At 39.3% G+C, this 26,896-nt stretch overlaps 2 protein-coding genes across 7 annotated transcripts in view; one reads left to right on the forward strand and one right to left on the reverse strand.

Moving 5' to 3' along the window:
- RABGAP1 (RAB GTPase activating protein 1) overlaps nucleotides 1–26,896 on the forward strand; it is a 169,313-nt gene that overhangs the window by 121,068 nt on the left and 21,349 nt on the right. For all 6 annotated transcript variants that reach the window (XM_027556208.1, XM_027556211.1, XM_027556207.1 and 3 more), the window contains 6 exons: nucleotides 9,811–9,924; nucleotides 13,651–13,725; nucleotides 17,104–17,229; nucleotides 17,830–17,973; nucleotides 19,517–19,558; nucleotides 19,796–19,924. In XM_027556208.1, the coding sequence (XP_027412009.1) occupies nucleotides 9,811–9,924; nucleotides 13,651–13,725; nucleotides 17,104–17,229; nucleotides 17,830–17,973; nucleotides 19,517–19,558; nucleotides 19,796–19,924 (630 nt within the window). The remainder of the gene's footprint in view (nucleotides 1–9,810; nucleotides 9,925–13,650; nucleotides 13,726–17,103; nucleotides 17,230–17,829; nucleotides 17,974–19,516; nucleotides 19,559–19,795; nucleotides 19,925–26,896) is intronic.
- Nucleotides 5,979–6,498, reverse strand: LOC113901621 (60S ribosomal protein L21-like). The gene has a single exon (XM_027556218.1). It carries the CDS (start codon nucleotides 6,462–6,464, stop codon nucleotides 5,985–5,987), a length of 480 nt encoding a protein of 159 aa, XP_027412019.1. The 5' UTR covers nucleotides 6,465–6,498; the 3' UTR covers nucleotides 5,979–5,984.

Below are 26,896 nucleotides of genomic sequence, written 5' to 3' on the forward strand. Positions count from 1 at the left end.
TTCAAATTTAACAATGTCATTATTCTGATAGGAACTTACTAAATCCATCATTGTTAGAATTTTTGGATCATTTTTGTACAGGTTGGCTTCTGGCAAGTCAAATGGATTTATTCCCAAGTTCTTCAGCATATTTCCTAAGACCAAATATTTTAAGCACATGATTCACATAGAACTCCTCGATTTATTATCATTCTTGAAGGCTTCAAAAATGCAGTATGTGAATTTTCAAAGTCACCTTCTCTGAAGGGCGTTTTACCCCTTACTTACCTGATGACTTCCATGATCAAACAGTTAGAGGGAAGGCAGATGGATGAGAACTAACCAGTTACAGAGTTTTTTCAGAGAAGTGTTTTATGTTTTCCTATTCTATGTACATTTGAATTTCTAAATTATCCCTCTCATAACTGTGTATCCATTTTCAAGTTATCTTTATCGTCGGTCAGTCTGTTATGACTGACACAACTGGCATAGAATGTGCTGAAGCTTTTTGTACTTCTGTCATTCTTCATATAATTTTCTAACCTTCCTGTTTGTCTTAAGCCACAATCTATCATTCATAGCCTATTTCAGAGCTTTCATTTTTGTTTCATAAAATTCCAGAGTGATTTCATCTGACATTTTAAAAAAACAGAAATCTCTTTTGGAAATACAATTAGAGTGGAGATATAATTCAAGAATAGAATTTACAACTTTTTCAGAATAATTTATTGTAGGCTGAACTTCAAATGTAGCTCAATAACATGTCTAGTCATCATTTTTGAAAAGTTTTGTCAATGTGGAATTTATTTTAATTATTGTTTTAGTGCTTTAAGTCCTCTTCCTCCTTTTTGTTTTTAAGTTCCTGAACCTTTCAGAAACTACTTAGTGCTGCTTTGGGTCATCTTCTTCAGTGCTTTAAAATTATCATTCTGATTTTCCAGATCTCCACTTGATTGAATTATTCTCTACAGAGTGTTCCAGGTAGTAGCTCTCCCCTCATCACCAAAAACTCATTCTTTTTAGTAGAGGCTCTGACTAACTTGCTCATTGTGGTTTTAATTGGCATTGTCCTGGTAACTGCCTTTTCATTTACTTATCTAATGTGTCTGCTCAAATTTTTGCCCATTTTATTAGGTCATGTCTTTACATTTTTATATATATTCTGAATATAGTTCCTTTTCAGATACATGTACTACTGGCCTATTTCTTCTCTTAATGACACATTTTATAAGCATAAAATTTTTAATTTTGGTGAAATCCAATTATTTTTCCTCTAAATGACTCTAGGGGTGCAATAAGTTTTTGTCATGCTGCAGTTTCACAATTGAAGCAGATAACAACAATCTGTTGTTGTTTGAGCTATTCATGAAACAGTTTTATTTCAAAGATTTCTTAACTCCCAACATGCCTGTAGTTTTCTCTTTGTGTTGCTATTTTATATTCTATGTGTTTGTTAAAATTAAAACTGAGTTTTAATTTTAATTCAAGGGAATTCCCTGGCAGTCCAGAGGTTGGACTTGGCGCTTTCACTGTGGGGTCCTAGGTTCAATCCTTGGTTGGGGAACTAAGATCCTGCAATCTGCACAGTGTGGCCAAAAATACATACATAAAACTGAATTGAAGAGAATTCATATATCCTAGGCTAAATAAAAACTATTAACCCACAGTAATATATATTAATATAGACTCCTTTTGTATCATTCTCTTGATAATTGCAGGATGATTTATTTTGCATTTTGAGCTGAAGGACCCAGTCTTTACTCAGTTCTATTTCTTTCTCTTTTTTGTTTTGAGAAGACGCGTGAATCTTTATTATCACATTGTAGTGGAAAATGTTGAAATCATCTAAATGTTTATCCACAGTAGAATAGATAAATAACTCTATACATAAATAACTACATAGTTATACAGTTAAATCCATTTGAGCTATGTTTATCACCATAGATTAATCATTAAAATATCATCAGATCATCAGTCGCTCAGTCATGTCCGACTCTTTGTGACCCCATGAATCGCAGCACGCCAGGCCTCCTGTCCATCACCAACTCCCGGAGTTCGCTGAGACTCACGTCCATTGAGTCAGTGATGCCATCCAGCCATCTCATCCTCTGTTGTCCCCTTCTCCTCCTGCCCCCAATCCCTCCCAGCATCAGAGTCTTTTCCAGTGAGTCCACTCTTCGCATGAGGTGGCCAAAGTACTGGAGTTTCAGCTTTAGCATCATTCCTTCCAAAGAAATCCCAGGGCTGATCTCCTTTATGATGGACTGGTTGGATCTCCTTGCAGTCCAAGGGACTCTCAAGAGTCTTCTCCAACACCACAGTTCAAAAGCATCAATTCTTTGGCGCTCAGCGTTCTTCACAGTCCAACTCTCACATCCATACATGACCACAGGAAAAACCATAGCCTTGACTAGACGGACCTTTGTTGGCAAAGTAATGTCTCTGCTTTTGAATATGCTATCTAGGTTGGTCATAACTTTCCTTCCAAGGAGTAAGCGTCTTTTAATTTCATGGCTGCAGTCACCATCTGCAGTGATTTTGGAGCCCCCCAAAATAAAGTCTGACACTGTTTCCACTGTTTCCCCATCTATTTCCCATGAAGTGGTGGGACCGGAAGCCATGATCTTTGTTTTCTGAATGTTGAGCTTTAAGCCAACTCTTTCACTCTCCACTTTCACTTTCATCAAGAGGCTTTTGAGTTGCTCTTCACTTCTGCTGTAAGGGTGGTGTCATCTGCATATCTGAGGTTATTGATATTTCTCCTGGCAATCTTGATTCCAGCTTGTGTTTCTTCCAGTCCAGCGTTTCTCATGATGTGCTCTGCATATAAGTTAAATAAACAGGGTGTCAATATCCAGCCTTGACGTACTCCTTTTCCTATTTGGAACCAGTCTGTTGTTCCATGTCCAATTCTAAGTGTTGCTTCTTGACCTGCATACAGATTTCTCAAGAGGCAGGTCAGGTGGCCTGGTATTCCCATCTCTTTCAGAATTTTCCACAGTTTATTGTGATCCACACAGTCAAAGGCTTTTGCATAGTCACTAAAGCAGAAATAGATGTTTTTCTGGAACTCTCATGCTCTTTGTATGATCCAGCGGATGTTGGCAATTTGATCTCTGGTTCCTCTGCCTTTTCTAAAACCAGCTTGAACATCAGGAAGTTCACGGTTCACATATTGCTGAAGCCTGGCTTGGAGAATTTTGAGCATTACTCTACTAGCGCGCGAGATGAGTGCAATTGTGCAGTAGTTTGAGCATTCTTTGGCATTGCCTTTCTTTGGGATTGGAATGAAAACTGACCTTTTCCAGTCCTGTGGCCACTGCTGAGTTTTCCAAATTTGCTGGCATATTGAGTGCAGCACTTTCACAGCATCATCTTTCAGGATTTGGAATAGCTCAACTGGAATTCCATCACCTCCACTAGCTTTGTTCGTAGTGATGCTTTCTAAGGCCCACTTGACTTCACATTCCAGGATGTCTGGCTCTAGGTCAGTGATCACACCATCGTGATTATCTGGGTCGTGAAGATCTTTTTTGTACAGTTCTTCTGTGTATTCTTGCCATCTCTTCTTAATATCTTCTGCTTCTGTTAGGTCCATACCATTTCTGTCCTTTATTGAGCTCATCTTTGCATGAAATGTTTCTTTGGTATCTCTGATTTTCTTGAAGAGATCCCTAGTCTTTCCCATTCTGTTGTTTTCCTCTATTTCTTTGCATTGATCCGTGAAGAAGGCTTTCTTATCTCTTCTTGCTATTCTTTGTGACTCTGCATTCAGATGTTTATATCTTTCCTTTTCTCCTTTGCTTTTCGCTTCTCTTCTTTTCACAGCTATTTGTAAGGCCTCCCCAGACAGCCATTTTGCTTTTTTACATTTCTTTTCCATGGAGATGGTCTTGATCCCTGTCTCCTGTACAGTGTCACGAACCTCATTCTATAGTTCATCAGGCACTCTATCCATCAGATCTAGTCCCTTAAATCTATTTCTCACTTCCACTGTATGATATAGTATTGAATAAAAGAAGCTACTGAAGAGGACATGGATTATAATGTCATTTAAAGAAAATACTTTAAACATTCTGTAAAGAATATATATGGTTTGTAGATACTGTATTCATATACATATATTAATACATGCATCTACACACATATATGTACATAACATATACATTAAAATATGCCTGGCAATGATAGCAAAATCAGGATAGTGGTTAACTATAAAAGGAGGAAGAGGGCATAACAGATTCGAATTAGGTGTACAGAGTTGTATCTATGATGTTTGCTTTCTTAATCTTGATAATCACATGTGTATTCATTATATGTTCTCTATACTTTTGTCATTACTGAAATATTTCATAATAAAACCCCTGAGGAAACAAATTTTCAGTTTTGGGATGGCTTGGTAAAATCAATATACTTCCCTAAAGGTACTGATAAGGCACTTAATTTTTTAAAATAACCTTACTTTCTTATTTTGTTAAAAAATAAAGAGAAGGCACAAGGTGGGGCTCTGTTCTGTGTCTCATCACAGTTATTCTCTTGCCTGCATATGACACAATTTGAAAGTCACTAATGAATCAATCATCATAGCAGTCTTGGTTTTTTTTTCAGGTATTTAGTCAGAATGTCTTTAATTATTAATAAGGTTCTCTTCTGATTGGTCTCATGCCTCTTTCACATGATTCTTGAATTAATAAACATTAGCATTAGAGATTGTGGTTTGGGGAGAGCTGTTGATCACATGAGCATTGTCATCACTCAATTTTAAGGAAGCTTTTGGATTTTTCTTTGATATATTTATCAGGCACTAAGTGTGTGTCATGATTTTGCTAGGCTCTGGAAGTTACAAAACTAAATCACAGTTTCTAACCCTATGTAAATAGTTTTATAGGAAAATAAGATATTCAAAAGTAAAAACAAAACAAAAAAAAAGTAAAAACAATACACATTCTGTGAACCATGTGCGTGTGTGTACTCTATAACAGTGTGTGTGCACACGCACATTTGTGTGCATGAGTATGTGCTTATTTGTGTGTGGATGTGCGTGTGTTTAGAGGACAGCCCCAGCTCTCAGGGTGCTGGACGCTGTGCTTGCTTTCACTTTTATCAGGTGCTTTATATATGTGTCAGGCAGTTCTGGAAGCTCTTTGTTGTTTCAGTCACTAAGTCATACCCCACTGTCTTATGATCCCAGTGGATTGTAGCCCACCATGCTCCTCTGTCCATCGGATTTCCCAGGCAAGAATACTAGAGGGTTGCCATTTGCTCTTCCAGGGGATCTTCCCAGGTGAGCTAACCAATTTCGCCTTCATTGCAGGCAGATTCTTTACCACTGAGCCACCAGGGAAGCCTTGGAAGCTCTTTACATGTTTATAATTTATAGATTATTTAAAGTGACCATCATTACAACTTTATAAGGTAGATTATATTAACCAGAGAAGACAAGCTTACCTTAAGTTTCTCAGCCAAGTAAGAGAGTAAGGCCAGCTTTTAAACCCAGATACATCTGACTCTAAGCTAAGCCCCTGGTTTTAAGGCCTTAAAGATGAATTGGCATCATTTTCATTTTTTAGGTACATATAGCTAAACTAGTTGGAGAAGGTGATGGCAACCCACTCCAGTACTCTTGGCTGGGAAATCCCGTGGGCAGAGGAAGCTGGTAGGCTGCAGTCCATGGAGTCGCAAAGGGTCAGACACGACTGAGCAACTGCACTTTCACTCTTCACTTTCATGCACTGGGGAAGGAAATGCAACCCATTCCAGTGTTCTTGTCTAGGGAATCCCAGGGACGGGGGAGCCTGGTGGGCTGCCGTCTATGGGGTCGCACAGAGTCGGACACGACTGAAGTGACTTAGCAGCAGCTAAACTAGTAGTGGGAATTCTTAATCCAAAGGACCTGAATCATCCAGAGACTCTTGTTTGGTTGTATGTGTATCCTCTCTTGTTTGTTTTCCATTTTATTTATTTTTTTTTCATTTGCACAATCCGGGTCTTTATTTTTACACCCATCAGGCCATGAATTCATAGGGAATGGGCTCCAACAGTTCGGGTTCCTTTCCATTGGTCCTCACAAAGTGTGCTTCTCTGGGTGGAACAGGCTGGCGCTTCAGCTTAACCCAAGTCCCTTTCTCTTTGGCTTCCTTCTTTTTCTGATCATTTTCCTTCACACGTTTCAGGAAGCTATCTCGGCTCTTGGAGTGCTTAATATGCTTGATACGCACATTAATTCTCTTGGCAAGAATCTTGCCCTTAACTTGTTTGTTTACAATGATGCCAACAGCATGCTGGGTGACATTGTAGACTCTCCCAGTTTTGCCATGGTAACACTTGTGGGGCATTCCTTTTTGAACAGTAACCATTCCCTTGATACCTACAATATCACCCTTGTAGATTCGCATGAATGTGGCCAAGGGAACACCTCCATGTTTTCTGAAAGTCCTGGAGAACATGTAGCGGGTGCCCCGCCTCTTTCCCTTTGTGTTGGTCATCTTGGCGAATCACTGGAACATGGCCGTTCCGGCCGAAAAGCTGTTTTTCCATTTTAAAATCACCTTATTTAGATGTGATATATGTACAATAAAATTCACCAGCTTTTAGTGAACAATACAACATGTTTTAATTAGTACCATGGATGTGATGGATAATTCCATCACTTCAAAAATAATTCCATCACTTCCATTCACTCTTACTTCAGTTCAGTTCAATTGATCAGTCATGACCAACGATTTGCAACCCCATGGATTGCAAGCACACCAGGCTTCCCTGTCCATCACCAACTCCGGAGCTTACTCAAACTCAGTCCGTTGAGTTGGTGATACCATCCAACCATTTCATCCTCTGTCATCCCTTTCTCCCGCCTTCAGTCTTTCCTAGTATCAGGATCTTTTCCAATGAATCAGTTCTTTGCATCAGGTGGCCAAAATATTGGAGTTTCAGCTTCCGAGTCAGTCCTTCCAATGAATATTCAGACTGATTTCCTTTAGGTTGGACTGGTTGGATTTCTTTGCAGTCCAAGGAACTCTCAAGAGTCTTCTCCAGCACCACAGTTCAGAAGCATCAGTTCTTTGGCGCTCTGCTTTCTTTATGGTCCACCTCTCACATCCATACATGACTACTGGAAAAACCATAGCTTTGACTAGAAAAACCTTTCTTGGCAAAGTAATGCCTCTGCTTTTTAATATGCGTATTAAAAAGTTGTCTTCGCTCTTTTTTTTTTAATTTTATTTTTAAACTTTATAATATTGTATTAGTTTTGCCAAATATCAGGCTTCTCCCTTGAGCCCCAGCCACTTCCAAACATTGATCTGCTTTCTGTACCTTGTGATTTGTCTTTTGTAGAATTTCATATACATGGAATTATAGAAAGTGGTCTTTTATGTCTGTCTTATTTCATACAGTCTCATGCTTTTGTGATCTATCATGTTGCATTGTCACTGGGTTTTTCCCCTTTTATTGCTGAGTAGTATTCCATCACTATATGCATGTACCACAGTTTCTTTATCCATTTACCCACTGGAGCCCAGTTTGGGCCATCAGGAATCACACTGCTACAAACATTTGAATTCAAGTATTTACATGCGTTTTTATTTTCATTTCTCTTGGATAACTATGTAGACATGAGTCACTAAATTGCATGATAAGCATATGTTTAACTTTATAAGAAACTTCCAAATGGTTTCTATAGTATTTGTACCATTTTGCATTCCCACCAGCAATGTATGAGAGTTCAAGTTGTTCTTCACCCTTTACTAGTCCTTTATATATTGGGTACTTTTCATTTTAGCATTTAGTGACCATGCAGAGAAATCTCATTGTACTTCTAATTTACATTTTGCTGATAACTAATGATGTTGAAATTTTTCATGTGCTTATTTGCCATCTCTGTGTCTTCTTTTGTGAAACATTTATTCCATCTTTTACCACCATTCCCCTCCTCCCTTTAAATCAGTTGTTTGTCGCCTTTTATATGTTTCAGATATAAATCAGTTATCAGATAGATTGTATAGGTGATTTATCCTGTTCATGGCTTCCATTTTTCATGTTTTTAACAGTAAGTTTTGAATATTAAAGATTTTTAATTTGATGAATTCCAGGTTATCATCTTTTTCTTTATGATTTTGTGACTCATAGGGACCCCTCTAGGTAGCTTTGCAGACCTCCTTCTGTTCAGCTTTTCTCTTTGGTACTCTGAGCTGCAGAGTCTAGCTACCTTGCCCTCCCTGAATTCTGCTGTCTGTTTTCTCAACTCAGGGAAGTACTCCCTATCCCCAGCTCTGTTTCCTCTCCGTGTGTTACAGCCTAGAAGCTGCCACCAGGCAAATAACAACTGTAGTCTTTAATTCTCACCTTGCATTTTGTGCTGTCAGGGATCACCACAGCTCAGAGCTGCCCTGACTGTTGTTAATGATGCATTAAAAACTAGTAGTCAGAAAAATTAAAAAATCCTGGTAGTCTGCCAGTAAATCTCTTTGGAAAGCAGTTTGGCAGTGTCACTGTAGGCTTAAATAGTTTGCAGGTTAAGAAAGAGCACAGGCTTAAAGTTAGCTCACTAGTGACAGAGGTTGAAAGGATAAGACTAGTTTTTAAGCATACAAACTTTGTAATGAGTAGTAATAATGAGTAGTAAATAAACCAAAAATCTAATGCACAGTATGTATGTAGACAGTAATACTGAACTACAATGTGATACTGCTATACTGGCAATCATTTTACAATACAGTATAAATGTATCAAAGTGAAAGTGTCACTCAGTCGACTCTGCGACTCCATGGAGAGTAACATGCTCTACACTGTAAATTTACATGATGTTAACATGTCAAATTTATACAGTAAAAAAAACTTTTAATGTAAAGTTATTTTAGATTGCACAACTGTAAAATATTTACGGCCCTGGGAACCTGATTACCTAAAAGGTAAAAGGCTAGAAAAATTACAAGACCCAAAAAAAAAATTACTAATTTTTCATTTGAAACAAGAGTGTCAGGCTCTTGGATGGGGTGCTGAATATAATGCAGTCTCACTGAGGAGAATCAAGTCTGTTGTCTTAGCTATGAGGACAATGCGTTGTTAAAACAGAAGGTCATGTTTCTGTGCTCCAATTCTTTAGCACATGAGCAAATAAAATTTAACAAAGGGAAGCTATTAGAAATAGCTGGGTGTTTGGCATATTTTGTGCATTACTGACATTCATTTAGTTTTAATTACTTATTGTAGAAGAGGAAACAGTTTTTCTCCATTGGTAAAAAAGCAAGGGATATTTTCCCATAGCCCATTTGAATCCCTTGGCATTTTTTTTTTCTTTTTTCCCTTGGCATTTGATAGTCTAGTTTCATATTGAGTAGACGGCTATGTGAGTTTTTATGCCATTTGCCCCTGGGTAAGTTCCAATCCGGGAACTTGTGTTTTCCCTTTGAGAACCTGGCCCATTAGTTTTGTGCCATAGGATCAATTAAAGCAGCAATTTTTGTACCCAGTTTTTCTAACAGGAGCATTTTGCCTCTTTCTTTTGAGGTTAGATTGAGTGTTTTCCTATGGGAAATCCGCTTTGAAACACATTTTCCTTCTTAACAATAGAAAGGTTATCACCTGCACTTCCTTGCAGCAGAGATGGAATATACATGAGGTGTATACAGTGAAACGGGTCTCTTTTCTTTTTTTTTTTTTCCCCTCTTAGTATTTGCTTTTCCTTCCCTGAAGACGCAGGCATGCATGTGTGTATGTATGTTCCTGCAGCATTTTAAAGCAGGTAAATTAGAAGACAACCTTGTTGTATTAGCCTAGACAAGTACATCCATCACTGACTACTGAACCTTCTGCTTCCTGGTGTTTCCACAGGAGTCTCCCCAGGACAGTGCTATCACTCGTGATATTAACCGGACATTCCCAGCCCATGACTACTTTAAGGACACAGGAGGAGATGGACAAGATTCTTTATATAAAATATGCAAGGTATTTCATACTGAAAAAAAGCCTGTTTTAGGTGGTTATTCTGTTCCTTTGGAATTATGCAAAAGATAACTGCAAAATGTAATTTGTATTTTATGTCCAAGAATGCAAAAAAAGAGAATAGTTTTTGTAAAACCAAAAGTAACAACACAATTTTAGATTCATGGTGAACAGGAAATAATTTAAAATAAAATGGTAGGATTTCTTTTAATCAGGACTTTCAGTCAATAGTTCCCTGGCACCACATTTAGACTCACGAGTTGGTTTTATGTTAAAAGCCTCTGAGTCCTACAGCATTACAAACTCCTTTTTAGTATTCACATTGTAAGTGATGAATTTGACTTTCTTGGTCCTCAGAACTAGGCTTTGGTCTATTCCCCCTAAAACTAAGCAAGTACCTATGTAGCACCTACTATATAGGAAGTATAAGGCACAAGACATACCTTCAAGGAATTTGCATATTACGGTTGAGAAGGCAAAACCAACAGCTAGTTTTAGGACAGACTAGCAATAAAAGACAATGTCTCCAATGATAAATTGGAAGTGTTAGCCACTCAGTCATGTCTGACTCTGCGACCCCATGAACTGTAGCCCACCAGACTCTTCTGTCCATGGAATTCTCCAGGCAAGAATACTACATTGGGTAGCCATTCCTTTCTCCAGGGGAAATCCTGACCCAGGATTCAACCCGGGTCACCTGCGTCGCAGGAGGATACTTTACTGTCTGAGCCACCAGGGAAGCCCCAGTGATAAACCAGATGCTTTAAACTATAAAGACGCTTGGAACTTAGCAAACTATTCCTTGGGGTTAATTTCAGTTTCCTCATAGAACTTACAGAGCTATCATTTCTGTTGTGATCCTCTTGTCATCATCCTTTTTAAACCCTTCTCAGTTGTGCTTCCCATTTAAGGAAACAATCTAACTATCCCTCACCTTCCTGAAAAATGTCCCAGAAGGAAACCCTGTTCTCACTGACTCTGATCCCATACTCCTGACCCCCTACGCTGTGGTTTCTCTCTCATGATGATCTTAATTACAGCTCTATCTGCTCCTGATTTCTCCTCCTCCTGGTTAAGCTCTCACTTCTGTAACAATTTCGTTGATTCCCTCCCACATGACTTTTTATCTCGCGCGCGTGAGTTCCTAAAACAGAGGCCTTCCTCTAGGTGCTCAGCCGCTGGTTACTGTAGCTCTCCACTGTCTCCCTGGGTGACTCCTTCCACCCTACAGCCTCAGCTGTCACCACTGCGTAAGTGTTTCCGAATCTACATTAGCTCAAGGCCTGAATTTCCAGCTGCTTTTTGATCTCCTTGCGGAAGTCTGTCAAGTATACCAGAAAAGGTATAATAATACGGTCCATTTAAAAACATACTTCATTATGAAAATTTTCAAACATCCATAAAAGTTGAATAGTGTAAATGAGTTTGTTTATATCCCTACCCAGAATTTATCAGCATATTGCCACAGTTGCTTCATCTTCCCTAAAGTGCTTTAAAGCAAACTTCAAACATTACCACACATCAAAAAAATAAGTCTTCACCGCACATCAAAAAATAAGATCATTATCCACCTGTGGCATTAATGAGCAGTACCATCCAGTTGCTGTTCCATAATCAGATTTCCCTAAATGTCTGTACAGTTTAGTTAGAATCAGGATCCAGCAATATTCCCACTGTGGTTAGTTGTTACATCTCTTTTAATGAAAAATAGTCCTTTTACCCCCATGCTGTTGTCTTGCTGAAGATACAATCATTTTTCAGTTTTTTTTCAGTTCCTTCCTTTGGCCACGTTCAGTTTGATATGATTGTTGTCTCTTGCAGCAGTACTTCCCTCTCTATTCACTGCCCTGGTACAGGCCACTATCATATGTTGCTGGCACTTACATAAAAGCTGCCTTGCATTAGTCTCCCTGCCTTTGGGTTCAAGCCTATTTATTATTTTCTCTGTGTTGACCCTAGAACAGGATCATTTTAGTGGCCTCTGTTAAACCCACAGAATGGAATCAAAATTCCTTAGTTTATTTCCTGTTCCTAAATCCATTAGCTTAGTATTAAAGGCATTCTGTAATATATCCTGGCTTATTCCCTAAATATTTTATGCTTCAATCATATTGAACTTCTCACTGTACTCTGGTTGATTTGCTTGTCAGACTTCCCAACTGAACTGTGAAATTCTCAAGGGCAAGAATCATTTCTTACATATATTAGCATCTGTAGCCCTTGGCACGGTGCATGCCATATTATAGTAGGTGCTCACTAAATGTTGATGAATTAATGAAATGCCTTTTCTTCCCCATATTTCCTTACAGCCTCCGTGAACCTTATATTCCAAACATTTCCCAAATGTGTTACGTACTTTCATGTCTGTATGCATTCCTTCAGGAATGCTCCCCTCCATTCTTTACCTATAGAAAATGCTCCCCTCCATTCTGTACCTATAGAAAATTCAATAGGTTTTTATCCCAGGACATAATTGGTAAAGCCATACACTAAGTACTTTACTTGAGGGGACTGAGAATAATACATCAGCTCTATTATATAAATACTGTGATTATTCTCATCATACAAATAAGGAATGTAAGTAGTGGGCCTAAGAGCCAGACCAGACATTAGCAGTTGTGGAGTTCCAGCACAACTATTAACTGTGAAACCTTTATTCTTTCTTTACTAATCAAATGTTGATTAGTACCTTCATCCGTATTGTCAAATAGCTTTCCACAGACCTGTGTTAGCATATGTTACTGCTAGTTTTTAACAGCCTTAATGAAACTGGTTTTAACACTTGTTAGTTTTTACTGATTTGATAGGTAGAAAGTTGTCTCATTAAATTATAAAAGATCATTTCTAAATCTCTCTGTGCATCTTGTCTTTGGAAAAGATGGGTGTTTCTTGTTCTGTAGGCCCTCTCATCAGATAAAATTTGACAAAGTGGGGGATGTAATGAGATTATATTGAATTTCACCTGAATTTATGAAAGCATGTTTACACATATAAACATTGACAGTGTTTGGTGAGTGCCTGGTATGTGTTGATGTGCTGCTAGGTTGAATAGGGCACCACCCCTGCCCATATGAAGTTAGTAGTCTAGTAGAGAGGAGGGACCTCTAAAATGCAGTATGTTAAGTGCTGTAATAAGCATACATTTGTAGTAAGTACCATAGACCTGCCGAGGAGAGAAAGAATCCTGGGAAAATGGGATATGTTTGGAACCTTAAGGAAGAGCACGTTTTCCAGGCAGAGAAGAAAGAAAAATGTGAGCAAAGACAGACAGAATGACAACCTTTTTTTTAGTGCTGAAATAATTTTTGCTTAACCTTACTGCTCCCTGGCTACAAGAAGTGGCGTGACAGGTTTATGTATTGTAAAGAAAAGTTGGAATTGAAGAGAAATGTTTGCATCATTCAGTGACCATCAGAATGCCATAGTGGAGTGGGGGTAGCATTTTTGGGGTTCCTGTGTTCCGAGTTTCTATAAGGCAACTATGACTCAAGAGTGACTGCATTTGGGACTTCCCGGGTGGTCCGTTGGCTGAGACTCCCAGCTTCCAAGGTAAGGGGCCTAGGTTCGATCCCTGCCTGGTCAGAGAACTAGATCCCCTGTACAACAACTCAAAGACCTCACATGCTGCAACTAAGACCCAATGCAGCCAAATAAATAAAGTTTTGTGTTGTATTTTGTTTTTAAGACTGGCTACATTCATTTACACCTCCTGTGGTTTTTTCCCCCCAGGCTTATTCTGTGTATGATGAAGAGATTGGCTATTGCCAAGGCCAGTCATTTCTCGCTGCTGTTCTGCTTCTCCATGTGAGTAATTAGGTCTCTGTGTATTTCTTAACACATGTCCTGCCTCAGACTTGATCACGGCTTTGTATTGCCTTTGGGCAGACTCTAGTGCATGAGTGTTAACTCCTATATCCGGAAACCTTTTTCTTAATATAATGTCATCATGGGAGAGAAACATGGTAAAAATAAATGACAGTGTTGAAAATTGGTACAAGGGCAGAACTTTTTTTATTACTAGGATAATTGGATAGACTTTAGTCTTGGTTAAACCCTTTGAGGACGTTTTATCTTCTCTAAAGTAGCCGCTGTCATCAGTCTTTGCTTTGAGATTTATGTATTGGGCTAGAACGGCAAAGTTGGCTTGCTTCCGTGCCATTTTATTCATTCATTCAGCAAAGACCTTTATCCTCCCTCTTCTTAGTGTTTCTTTAAATCCACAACAGAATTGAAAAATTGTTAAGGTGAACACCTGTATACACTTGACTTAATTTATCAGTTCATTATTCTTCCACACTGCCTTCTCTGCATCTCTTTTCCTTCCTTTTTCACACACACAGAACACGGGTGTTTTATATTTTTATGGAAGAATTTTTTGAAATTACTTTTGGATAATATAAGTAGCAAATATCAAAGTATTCCACTCCTAAATACTTGTGTATGTGTCTCCTGAGGACCTAACCAGAGTATCACAGGCAGATCTGACAAGTCAGCATGTCTTACCCACAGTCCACATTCAGTTTCCCTGTTCACTCAGTGAAATCCTTTTAGCTCTTTTTTCCCTAACCCAGATCAGTAAAGATTCAAACATCGCATTTGATTGTCATTGCTTTTTATTTTTAATCTAAACTGTCCTCTTTGCCTTTTTGTGTGTCCCATGCCATTGACAATTTGGAAAATTCAAGCCTTGTAAGACATCCCAAATTCTTGATTTGTCTGATCATTTCCTCATGATTCAAGTTAAAATGTTTGGCAAAAATACCCCATAGATGATGGTAGGGGAGTTTTTGAGCACCTGTTACGGTTTGAACTGTGCTAGATAGACATCAGGAGTGAATCAAGTAACTATGGCCCAGTCCTTGTGGATGCAGAGCTAGTTGTAGGCAAAAAAGCAGTGCATGTATGTCATTGTTAATTTCAGTGGCTCTGTGAAGGTACAGTGAAAAGTGTGATACAGGATAATAACAAGGAAGCCTCATTTACAGACTTCTCTGGCAAGGTAACCTCTAACAGGAACCCTGAAAAAGGAGAAGGGGCATCCATTCTCTTTTGTACTTTTCTGTATCATTTAACTTTCTTTAAACATTGTTCTAAAAATAATAGAACTATTTTGAGAACTAGAGTGGAGAGTAGCGCATTCCCGGCAAAGAGAATAGTATAATATATGCTGCTGCTAAGTCGCTTCAGTCATGTCTGACTCTGTGTGACCCCGTAGATGGCAGCCCACCAGGCTCCCCCATCCCTGGGATTCTCCAGGCAAGAACACTGGAGTGGGTTGCCATTTCCTTCTCCAATGCATGAAAGTGAAAAGCGAAAGTGAAGTTACTCAGTTGTGTCCGACTCTTAGCGATCCCATGGACTGCAGCCCACCAGGCTCCTCCGGCCATGGGATTTTCCAGGCAAGAGTACTGGAGTGGGGTGCCAGTGCCTTCTCCGAGTATAGTATATAGAAACCCTGAAATGGGGAAAACTTGGCATCTGGAAAGAACTGAAAGAAGGGCAGTGTGACCGGAGCATCAGGAGCCATGGGGAGTGGGGGGGAGGGAGCTAGAGAGGCCAAGACCGATTTGAAGGGGAGCTGTGGAGGCCAGGCCACGCAGTCTAGATTTTGTTTCTCTAAGGAGAGGAAGTTGTTGGAAGAGGTTTAATCCATTTTGTGTAGGTTGTAATACAAGTGTAACAAAACCACTTTACATCTTCTTGCTATGAACCTAGCTGCTTGGTATTGGTAGGCATGCAAAAATTTGACAAAGCTATGACATTGATAAAGAAAAAGTCAAGTTTTTTTCCCCCAGTCTTATTTACATGTAATTGACAAATTAAAATTGTGTATATAAAGTGTAAAATGTGATGATTTGATATACTATGCATTGTGAAATGATTCTCACCTTCAAGCTGATTAACACTGCATCATGAGGTCAAGTTTTAAATTTTTGTTTTGTTGTTTTCATCATACTTTAATATCTCAGAGTCTCACCAAGTCTGTATGGTTTGTCTTTGTTCTCAACTTTAGTGCAAGGACATTTATCCCCATTTAAGTACCACAACACTTTTAAAATGAGTTTCCCGATCAAATCCCCAGTATCTTGGTTTGAACTCTATGCTGCTTGCCATTGTGTTTAAAATAAGTGTTTGATTCAGAGCAGGGGCACATGTGCTGCGTAACATCAGAAATGTCACTCTAGGCAGGCCATGTCTCCCTCAGCGAGTGAAGAGTGAAGTTGTCTTGATGATAAAGACCTCAAAGGTCTGGTCCTTTGCCCCTGAAGCCCTTACCTTTCCAACAATGATTTGCTATCCTTTTCTCATTTCACTACTTAGTCTCATTTGCTCTTTAGCTTTGCTTTATTCCCAGTTTCTTTGCTCAGCCCACCGTCGTCGTCGTCTTCAACAGAAACCCATTCACCTTCCTGACATTTGAGAAGCTTGCTGTGGTCACATCATGCCTTAAATATTTCCAGTGTTCTTTTTATATTTTGAAAACTAGACATTTGCCAAGTTCTCAAGAAGATATTTTTCCGTAAAGTTACAGAAGATATATAAGTGGTAGCGTTTGTAAATAGAAGTGAAGTGAGGGAAGCTTTTTGTAGTATCTTAAGTGTTACTGCAAGCGTTACTATAATACCTGAAGCATTACTCCAAATATTAGAATACATAAGGTTCTTCTGTAACTAGCCATGTTTTTAGCAACAATGAGGAAGAAGAACATTTTTACTGAAATGAATTCACAGTTAAGGAGGTAAAATGATTTAACAAAGGTCTCGTGATTTGGGGAAGGTGAAACATATACTCGTGTAGTAGGCCTATTCTTACTCAGTTCGAATCCTGTCCTCCCTCTAAAGCCTATTCCTAGCTCCCTCTGGAATACTCAGTCTTTTTTGTTCTTGTGTTCCCACTGATCTTTCTAATTCATTTTAGTTATTGTAGGAGATTTAGTTATTAATTGTATGAGAGGCTCCTCAAGGACAGCAACAGTGTCTGACATAGAGTAGGCATTATTAAATATTTCCTGGTTGAAAGAATGAATGTTATAAAACATAACACAACTGAGATCTGAGTTACTGCATACCACTAAATTTCCTAGTATTCAAATAAGAGAGTTTAGGGATGAATTTTACATACTGAGAAAACTTCTGTATGTATTTTTGATCCTCCCACCCATTCCCTCTTTCCCTGTTACAGATGCCTGAGGAACAAGCATTCAGTGTTCTGGTCAAGATCATGTTTGACTATGGTCTCAGGGAACTTTTCAAACAAAACTTTGAAGATTTGCATTGCAAATTTTACCAGTTGGAGCGCCTCATGCAGGTAAAAAGAGAATCCAGCTTGCATTTGCCGATAAGGGTGCAGGACTGGGAAGAACAGGATTGAGGAAATGGTGCCAAGGAGCAGTAGTGATTCCTTAGCCATCCAGGATCAGGTTTAGTGTATTTCATTTCTCTCCATGTAATAATGATGCCAAGATTAATAAGGTGTTAACCTGATGGGTGTGAGCCAGGTTTTCAGTCTCATAAACACCCAGAAGATCAGATGGGTGTAGGAGCCTTTATTTTAACACAGCAAACTCAGTCTAGAAATACTTACCAAGGCTCTGAAGCTGACTGGTTGGGAATCTCCTAACAAAAGTGAAACAAACTTTGCCAAACATTTCATAACTTAGAAAAACTGTCCTTTCAGATACTTGTCACCAAGTGGGGATTCCTCTTCAGAGCTGCTTTGTGAACTGAAAATGAGAGTCCAGTGCCAGTCTCATACCAGATGATAAGTGTTCTTCTGAGCACTTTTTCAGTTTTTATAAAAACACAAATATATGACATTTTTGACCTATTGTTGGCAGATTTATGAGCCTCCTGAGTGAGAGTTAAACAGCTGCATATGTGCATAAAGCTAATCAGTCTGCTGTTTCAGGAGTACATCCCTGACCTGTACAACCACTTCCTGGACATAAGCCTTGAAGCGCACATGTATGCCTCCCAGTGGTTTCTTACGCTCTTCACTGCGAAGTTCCCTCTGTACATGGTCTTCCATATCATCGACCTGCTTTTATGTGAGGTGCGTATCAGAGGCCACAGCACTTAAGCTTTTGTTGGTAGTTTCCCTCCTGTGTCACAGGCAGTAACTGCCTTGCCCAGAGTGCAGCTCTGTTCTGTATGGCTGATGAGTGGTCCAAACACTATCTCTTTATTTAAGCTAGGAAGTTTAGGGGTTCGGAGGAGGTGTACCCCCTCTTTTAAAAGACACTTCCTGGAATTTCCACCTGCATTTCCACTTAACCTCTTGTTGGCCAGAACTTAGGTACATGACCACATATCCCTAGCTGCTAAGGATAATTTTTTTTTAAGCTGCCTAGAAATTTTCTTAAACTTGAGAGTCTATTACTAAAAGAAAATAGATGTTATAGTAAATAACAGTCTTTGCCACAGCTTAGTCTTAGGTTTTGGAGGGTGTGCCTAAGAAGAAAAAGCTAATTTCAAAAATAATACATGTTTGTTATAGAAAGTATAAGCAAAATGATGTGAAAATACTTCTGATCCCAGTCTAAAGGAAAACTACTTTTAACATTTAATGTATATTGTTTCAGCCTTTTTTTGTGTGTTTTCATATATGTGTATGTGTAAGTTCTGTGTGGAACAGTTTTTTCATATGGTATATATATTATGACTTTATATGCATATAAAATATGACTATGCTTATATGCTATTCAGTAACTTATTTTTATCTCATACTTGAATATCTATAGACACATACATCTGTACCATCCTCCTTTTTGTTTAATTATCCCATATTTAAAACATACAAAAATCCATTTAAAAATCTGTATCTTCTGTCTAGCTTGAAACATAAGAAAACAGCATTCCAGAAATATACCATTACTCTTACTTACTGTCAGATATTCCATTCTTTGGATAGATCGTAATTTATGTAACCAATTCCTAATCGCAAACCTTTATCTAGTTTTTCACTATTATAAACAACTATTAAGTAATTACTGTGGGTCTGGTGACAGGCTGAGTAACTTAAACTTTCTGAGCTAATTAGCTCAGAAAACCATTGGGAGACTATTAGTTATAGAAACTGAGGCCCAGAAACTTTTAAAGTTTAACTTGGTCAGCAGATGTTGGTGCCTCCCCTCAGCTGTCCTTTGCCCCAGCACTCCTAGAATGATTAGATGAAGAAAGGCAGGTTGGAGGGAACCCTGAGCAGATTCATTTCTGGGACATAGGACTCCTGGACAGGGTGATTGTTGTCCTTCGAGTGGGCAGTGGAAGAGACACCAGGCGTTATTTCACGAGGGATCACAATTTTATGACTAATCTTTTAGTTTGGAAGCATAGTATACTTTGGAAAGCATTCTTGAACTGTCAAAATAGCTGTAGAAAAGCCCTTCTCTCAGAAGAATGGGAAACTGGGTCTACCTTTAGTTTTTCATTGGTGGCCCTGTAATTTTTATTTTCCAAAATATTTTCAAGATACTCCATTTCTTTATTCAAGTTTTTACAATCTCTCTAAAATTGCGGGCTATTCTGAAGACAAATAGCTTAATAGTTAGTCCAGTTCTAAACACTGAAAATGTTTTCTCTGTTTTCTCTTTTAGGGAATAAGTGTTATATTTAACGTCGCCCTTGGGTTATTAAAGGTACAGTGCACACTTGTTTGTAAGCTGGGCTATCTGGCATTTCTGATCTCATCGTAAGTAGCCGCTGTGCTCTAGCACTGTCCCTGACAGTGGACACATGCACGCAGCTCTAGCAAAGGCTACAGAGTTACCTTCTGGGGATTATAAAGGTGCTGGGATTATGAAATACTTCTTGAGCATCTTTATAGCAAAAAAGCTTCTTTTCTGTACATGGTTGTGTTTTCTTCTTTCTTCAAGACTTCCAAAGATGACTTGCTACTGACAGACTTTGAAGGTGCCCTGAAATTCTTCAGGGTTCAGCTTCCTAAGAGATACCGCTCAGAAGAAAATGCAAAAAAACTAATGGAACTAGCTTGCAACATGAAGGTAAAGTCATTTTTGCATTAATGTAGATTATTTTGTTAGTGTCTCACTCTTCCTGATAAAACTGTCAACATTTATAGCACATTAATAATGTTTTCCTTTGTATTGTATAATTTTCTAAATTGTTTCATATATATTACAGCCTATGAATTAATCTCATTGCTTTCCCCATTTTGAACTCTAGGGAAAGAATTATTATTCCAATTTTGAAGACAAACCAAAGCACAAAGCCCCCTAATTTTGTATAGCTAGTTAGTGGCAGAACTCAGGTTTCATGATTTGTATTGTGTCATCCTTTAACTTTCAGTTTTTGTTGTTGTGGACATAAATTCCCTAAAATGAAAATAATAATACATGAAGGAAACCCATTCACTGTTGATCGCTTCCAGTGGAGCATTTATGATTTGTATTATTTTAAGGTTTGAAAAAAAGGAATCTCCTCGTGTTCATGTTATGAAAGTTTTGTTTTTAAAGAAGAAAAAATAATTGAGGGAGTTTAGTTTGGAATGTGAAGGATGGAGGCAAATGGAAGACAGAATAAATAGCTGTATTGAGATGCTTATAGGGTGCATAAAAGGCTGACTGTCACGTTTATTTGGTGTGACTCCAGAGGGTAAAACTGTAACCTCTGTGTCAGGAGAGAAGCTTCACTGTCTGCTGCATAGAGCACAGACCTATTTAAGGCACCGTTTCCTCATCTGTAAGGTATTATTGGACTTCTGGTTCTGGTTATATGTCATAGTGAGCTAGTTCAGGCTACCCTTCTTTAAACATTCGGAGATGCCAAATAAAGTATGACCCAAGAAATGTTTAAATACCTGGATGAACTTGAAAGAAAAAGGAGAAATGTCCAGGTGCCTGAAACAAAGTTGCTTAAAGCTCATGTGTGTGATAATAAAAGAGCATCCCAAGGGAATGTGGGACCAAACTGTGTGTTAGGATTATTAATGCTCATGAAGTTATGACATGATTTGGGGCCTTCCGGAGGCAGCTGAAACTGAGTCTCTGCATAAAGCTAGGACTTTGGAATGGCCTGTTTATAAAAGCAAGAATACGTAAAACTACCTGTTAGACTGAGAAATGGTAGGAATCCTGATGTAAAGTGAATGGGGGATTTGAACAACAAAAAAAGGAAATAGAACTTCCAGAAATCAGTCATTAAAGTTATTAAATTTAAATGCTACATACTTAACAAGTCCCATGGTTAACATGTAGTGGTATTTTACCATGTGCCAGGTGCTGTGATGAGTGTTTTCACATGTGAGGATTAACACAGTGTGTGTACAGTGTTTACCTTCATGCCAGGTGATGAGTAAGGGTTCAAGAAACAATGGCGACTACTATGAGTATTCCCTTCTTGGATTTTCCAGCAGACAAACTCTTTTCAGTAACACTGATGATGGCTTTGTGGAAAGGACAGAGCCACGTGAGCTCTGAACTTCTTAGAGCTACTCTTTCTACCTGGTTTACATACAGGAAGGTGCTGCCTCTTATTTGCTTATGATTTCTTCCCCTCCCCTCCAAAACCTGCTCCTTTCTCAGTGCCCCTGTCTCCTGTTTGTAGGACCTGGTTGCTCAGACCTGAAAACGTGATACCAGCCCCTCCTACTCTCTTTCTCACACTTTACATCTTCGTCCTCCACATCCAAGCTCTGCCATCAGACTACATCCTGAATCTGATCACTTCTCAACTCCTTCCTTACCCATGCCCTAGTCTAATCATCTCTTCCCTTCTCTTCTGGCATTTTTCCAGTAATTTCCTTGGTCCTCCTGCTTCCACAGTGGTTTCTACCTAGACTCTTCTTGATCTCATCTCTCACATGCTTAACACTCTAATGGCTTCTTATCTCAGAATAAAATTCAAGAGTCCTTGAGTTGACCTGCAAGACTTGGCCCCATCTCCCCTCCGACAGGCTAGTTTCAGCTGCTGCTGCTTTTCCCCCTTATGCTTTCCACTTCAGACACCCCAGCCTCCTTACATGCGAAGCTTGTTCCCTCCTCAGACCTTTGCACTGGCTGGTCTCTCTGCCTGTAATGTTGTTCTCCTTGATGCCCACATGGCTTTACCCAAACCTCTTAAGTCATAGGCTCAGTGAACGTGTCACCAGAGAAGCCTTCTCTAATTACAGTGTCTACAGTAGCACTCCCCCAACTCTTTCCACCCTATCTCCTATCCTTTTGTATTTTCCACAGTTCACTTATTTCTCCTTAACATTATTTGTTTGATTATTGTCTGCGTTCCCCTCTACCCATGCTGGAATTAAGCCTCTGACAGAGGGCACTTTCTCTTTTTTGTTTATTGCTGAATCCCCAGCACAAGAACAGGATCTGACATATAAATATTGGTTGGACAAGTGAATAAGTGACTTTTCTGTTGAGTTTCTTCCAAGTGTTTTACAAAGAAGTGTTAACATGGATATTTGGGCAAGTCTTAAAAATAGATCTAGCCGAAGGTTTACCTTTTGTGTTTTCATTAGCTTGAAACACATTAATAATATATGGATTCTTTATTTCCCAAGTCCAGATGGGAGGTGTCTGATGTCTTTTTTTCCTTGCCTATGCTTCCAAGAAATTAAAGTCAACAAGCCCGCACAACTCACATTATTATTTGCTTAGATACAAAATTCCTTTTGGTCCTGGAAAGCTCTCTACATGGTTAGGGTACACTTTGGATGATTTTCCCTACTTGCATATGGCTTCAGGTGAGAAGAATAGTAATTTTTTCTTGAAACTGACTTATCCTGGAAAACCTGCAGATTCACCAGGACATGAGAGAATGAGCTTTTCTGCTAAAAGGTGGGGTATGGTATGTACAGTTGAGTTAGTGATGATTATTAGTTTTACTCTTGCAGCTATACTTAATACCAAATAATATTAGAGCAGATACAGGCAATAGCCAATTATTGGCAAAAGACTTCAGTCACAGTGATAATCTGTGTACTCAAAAATAAAAAAAATCATTGTCAAGTTCAGTGATGAACCCTGCATTGTGTGGACTGCATGACAGGGAGGGCCTGGGGTGGGGCGCACAGTGAGTGAATAGGACCTTTGGGCAGTTTAGAGACCCTCTGGACATAGGAAAGGGGATTCCTACCATGTGAATGGTTTGGAAACTAGCTTTTGAGTTTCTTGGTATAAATTTAGAAAGGAAATATTGGCTCTGTAACTCATTCAATCCCATTCCATTATTTTTTAATGTAAAAGCAAAGTTGTGACTCCCTTTTCTCAGTTGTACTTCCTGATTAAGATGGGAATTGGGAATGCTTTACCTCCCATGCTAGTCCAGGAGACTCTTGTTGTCTTTTGTGTTTTAGCAGTTGCAATGTTGTAATTTCCAATATTTGTATAGATTCTGTAAGAATATCATTGGTTCCTCACAGTACCCTGTGAGGTGTGAAGGGCAAGTCAAGCATGGAAACAGGCTTATAGAAGCCAAGTGACTTACCCAACTGATACTGACTGGGCAGTGACAAAAGCCCCATTGGAACTAGGGTCTTCTGACAGCCAGTTGCATGGCCTCTTTTTGCCAAAGGCGACAGGAACGGAGTTTGGTGTGGCAGTATCTTAAGTGGCCACAAGGTGGGTCTGCTGCCCACACAGTCTGCATTCTCTGTGCTCTGTGTCTTCCTTGTCTCTGTAAATCTTGCTCTGTATCTGTCTTTACTTGCCTCTCTTTTTTTCTTTCTTTCCTGCCCTTTCTTCTTTCTTCTTAGTTTATTATGAGACTGAATTTTTTTAAATTTCTTGAGGAGTTATAGATCCCCTGCTCTTTATCTTAAATTTAACCACATACATCAGCTCATTTAACTGTCTATTGAATTTCTCTCCCTCCATGGGTCAGTGAGCTGAGACAGAAAAAATTGCTTCCACTTATGATACAAGATCTAAAAGCAATTTCAATTTACATTGTTCCAGAAGATCGAGAATGGTCCTAGGAGCCTGGCAACCCATGCATCATATTTAGCGGGGGGAAATGGGAAAAAAATAAATTAGGTCTTTTAAGTTTTTGACTCCAGAAATATGTAGGAGCAACTGTTTCTTCATGTGTCTATAATGGAATTTTTTAAAATAAGTCCAGTAAGTGAGGCTTAGAAGAAGCAAGAACCATGCCAAAAGAGATGGCTCTGTGGGTTTCTTAGATCAAGAAGAAAGACTTGATCCTTGTTCTGTAGAATCCTGCCTAATGTGAAATGGAATTTCTGAACCACTGCTTCATTGAAATTTGTTGTTTCAAACATAAAGTGAAAATGCTAGACTTCAAACTACCTGTGAGAAAAGATATTATTGCAAGTAGTAATATCTCTCAATTATATAATCCTAACCATTTGCCATTTGGAGAAACAGAAGACTCTTTGGCATTTAGGAGTATTTGCATTCAGGGTGTGTTTTTAATCATGAGCTAAAAGCAGTATTTAGTTTGAACTTCATTCTCTGCTTAAATCATTTGTGTAGTTAATGTGTGTTTGGGTTTTAAGATCTGTGTTTATAGTGACTTTATTGGTCTTTTTTCTTGATATGTTCACAGAAGCCTTGCATAGTATCTACACATCGTGAATTAATCCTTAGAGGCCCTATGTGAGGTCATTTTATAGATGTGTATACTGAAGCTTAGAAAATTGAAGAAAACTCCCAGCCAGCACAAAGTTAGTAAGGGATGGTGTTGAGATTAGATCCCGGGAATTTCAGACTCTGAAGTCAGTGCTTATCATCATTGTGCTTTACTGTGCCTGGGGGAGTGAATGAATGAGTCAGGAGCCACTTCTGTAGGTCCATTTTTGGCGATACTTGTCATATCATGATGAATAACTCAGTCTCTGTGTCAGTGTTGAAACTTACCTTTTGTACACGGTCGCTGAGTGCCATTTTCAGTGTAACTCGACCAGGCTAGTTTTATGTCTTTGCTTGTTCTACCTTTTAGAATTGGATTTCATGAGGAAGCTTCTGAGTGGTTACTCTTTCTCTGCAGTGAACCCTGAAGTTTGCTGATTATTGAAAGGGTAGCAGTGGTTACCACCTTCTTATTTTAATAAGTTTCTCTCCTTTGGTACTTATCTATGTTTGAGTCCTCTGCTAATAACTTGCTGATTGCACTTTAGAAAAATACTCTGATGGTAGAACAAGGATGCCTAATTCTATTTAGTAATTTTTGAGGGAGTTTGAGTCTAAACTGTTTGAACAAATTAAATAAAAAGGCTCAGAAATTAAATAGAATGTTGATTTGTTTCAAGTGGTTTTAAGTGCAGGCATTGGAGTCCCACCGACCTTGGCTGTCAGCCTGGTTCTGCCTCTGCTTTGTCTTAGGTAGGTTAGCACAAGGGGTTGTAGAGAAAGAAATAAGGTGATGCCTTTAACATCGCAGCTGCTCTGTGACACACCAGTGCTCTTCTGGCCCACCAGGTTTTGATGTCCTCTGCCCAGGTATCTGCTTTCCTTAAGTCAGTTCATATCAACAAGCATTTGTAGATTGTCTTCTATGCCAAGAATACACTGAGCTCAGCTACAGAGAGGAATAAGAAACAAGAACCACCCCAGATTTGTTTTCTTATGCTGGCACTGCGACTGAACAGACTGGGTCTTTTACTTCAGACAAGTCACTTTACCTGAGTAGGGCTCCATTCCCCAGGGCGTGCAGTGGGGGGTCCTCACTGCTCCCTACAGCAGTGAGGGTGAGGATCCCTGCTGCACCCATCTCAGAAAGTTACTTGGAGGATTAAAGAAAATAGTAGGCGTAGAGGTTAGGTTGAAAGTCCTACGTAAATCTCAGGTTCTTTTATTCACTAACTGAAAAGGGAAGATGGGCTTGTGTCAGAATTCTTTGTTTAGCAGTGAGGACTCTGGGGTCAGGAGCTCCTTCATGTACCAGACTCTTCCTGTGTACCCACTCACCCACACAGCATAGCTCCACCCCTGTCGTGCAGAGCTGCTAGCCTCCAGGCTCTCTCCTGCGCTGGATTTTCTGAGTGCAGCCCAGCAGGGATTCTGACCTTTGCAGGGGCCTCTGAGCCGAACTTTAAACTGAGCTCCTGTTTCCCACAAGCAGCCTGTTTCTAGTCTTCTGTGTTAAATGGACATTGTTTGAATGGCTTCCTGTTTGCAGCACATGTTCAGAAGGTGGCTGCCTCAGATTCAGGGCAAGGATGCAGATGATAATAAGAAGTCATAGCAACTCTTTATTTAAAAGACTTCACTGTGTGCCAGGTACTCTTCTCAGCTCTTTATGTGCATTATATCATTTGATCCTCACAACAGCACTTCTCATAAGGACAGTTGGGGTTTTCACAGATGAGGACGCTGAGGCTGAGATAAGGTAGCTTGCCCTCAGTCACACAGTTAGTCATCGGTGGAGTCAGGACTCAAGCTTGCTCAGTACACGCTCTAGGTGCCCAGTAGTTCTGTCTCCCTCCCACCCAGGCCAGCAGCATGGGCCAGGACATCCCTGCCTATTCCAGGGGCTGGTCAGGGGCCAGCTTTCCCAAGGCAAGTAGCACGTGTTTTAAGAGAGAACCTTATCCACTTCCTATGACAGATTAATGACAAGTGAGTGACCAAGGAAAAGGTGTTTTAGGCTGAATTTTTTTTTTTTTTTTTTTTTAACTTCTACCAAAATATCCAACTGGCATGTTCCAAGTGTCCACCTTCTCTCTAATTCAGGGTTTCTTAACCTGGGACTATGGATGGGCCTCAGGGGAGCCCATGAGCGTTCTGAAATGGTATGTAGAATGTTTTGTTGCTGGGAGCAAGGTGGGGGTGGAGTTAGCATCTGTGCTTTTTAGTGGGAACCTTGGCTCTCGGGATATTAAAAGTGATGCCGTCTCAAACAGTGTTAAGAATCTTGTACTAATTGAGATGAGGTATACAGTTGGTTTTACCTAAATTGCAGATTTAGCCTTAGCCCAGGAAATGATTAGAATTTTTTCCTCCTTGAAAGTACATTTAAATAGATTTCAAATTTAACCTTCTTGGAGGGCAAATGTG

This window comes from Bos indicus x Bos taurus, chromosome 11, assembly GCF_003369695.1.
Source record: "Bos indicus x Bos taurus breed Angus x Brahman F1 hybrid chromosome 11, Bos_hybrid_MaternalHap_v2.0, whole genome shotgun sequence".
In the NCBI taxonomy this organism is placed as follows: Eukaryota; Metazoa; Chordata; class Mammalia; order Artiodactyla; family Bovidae; genus Bos; species Bos indicus x Bos taurus.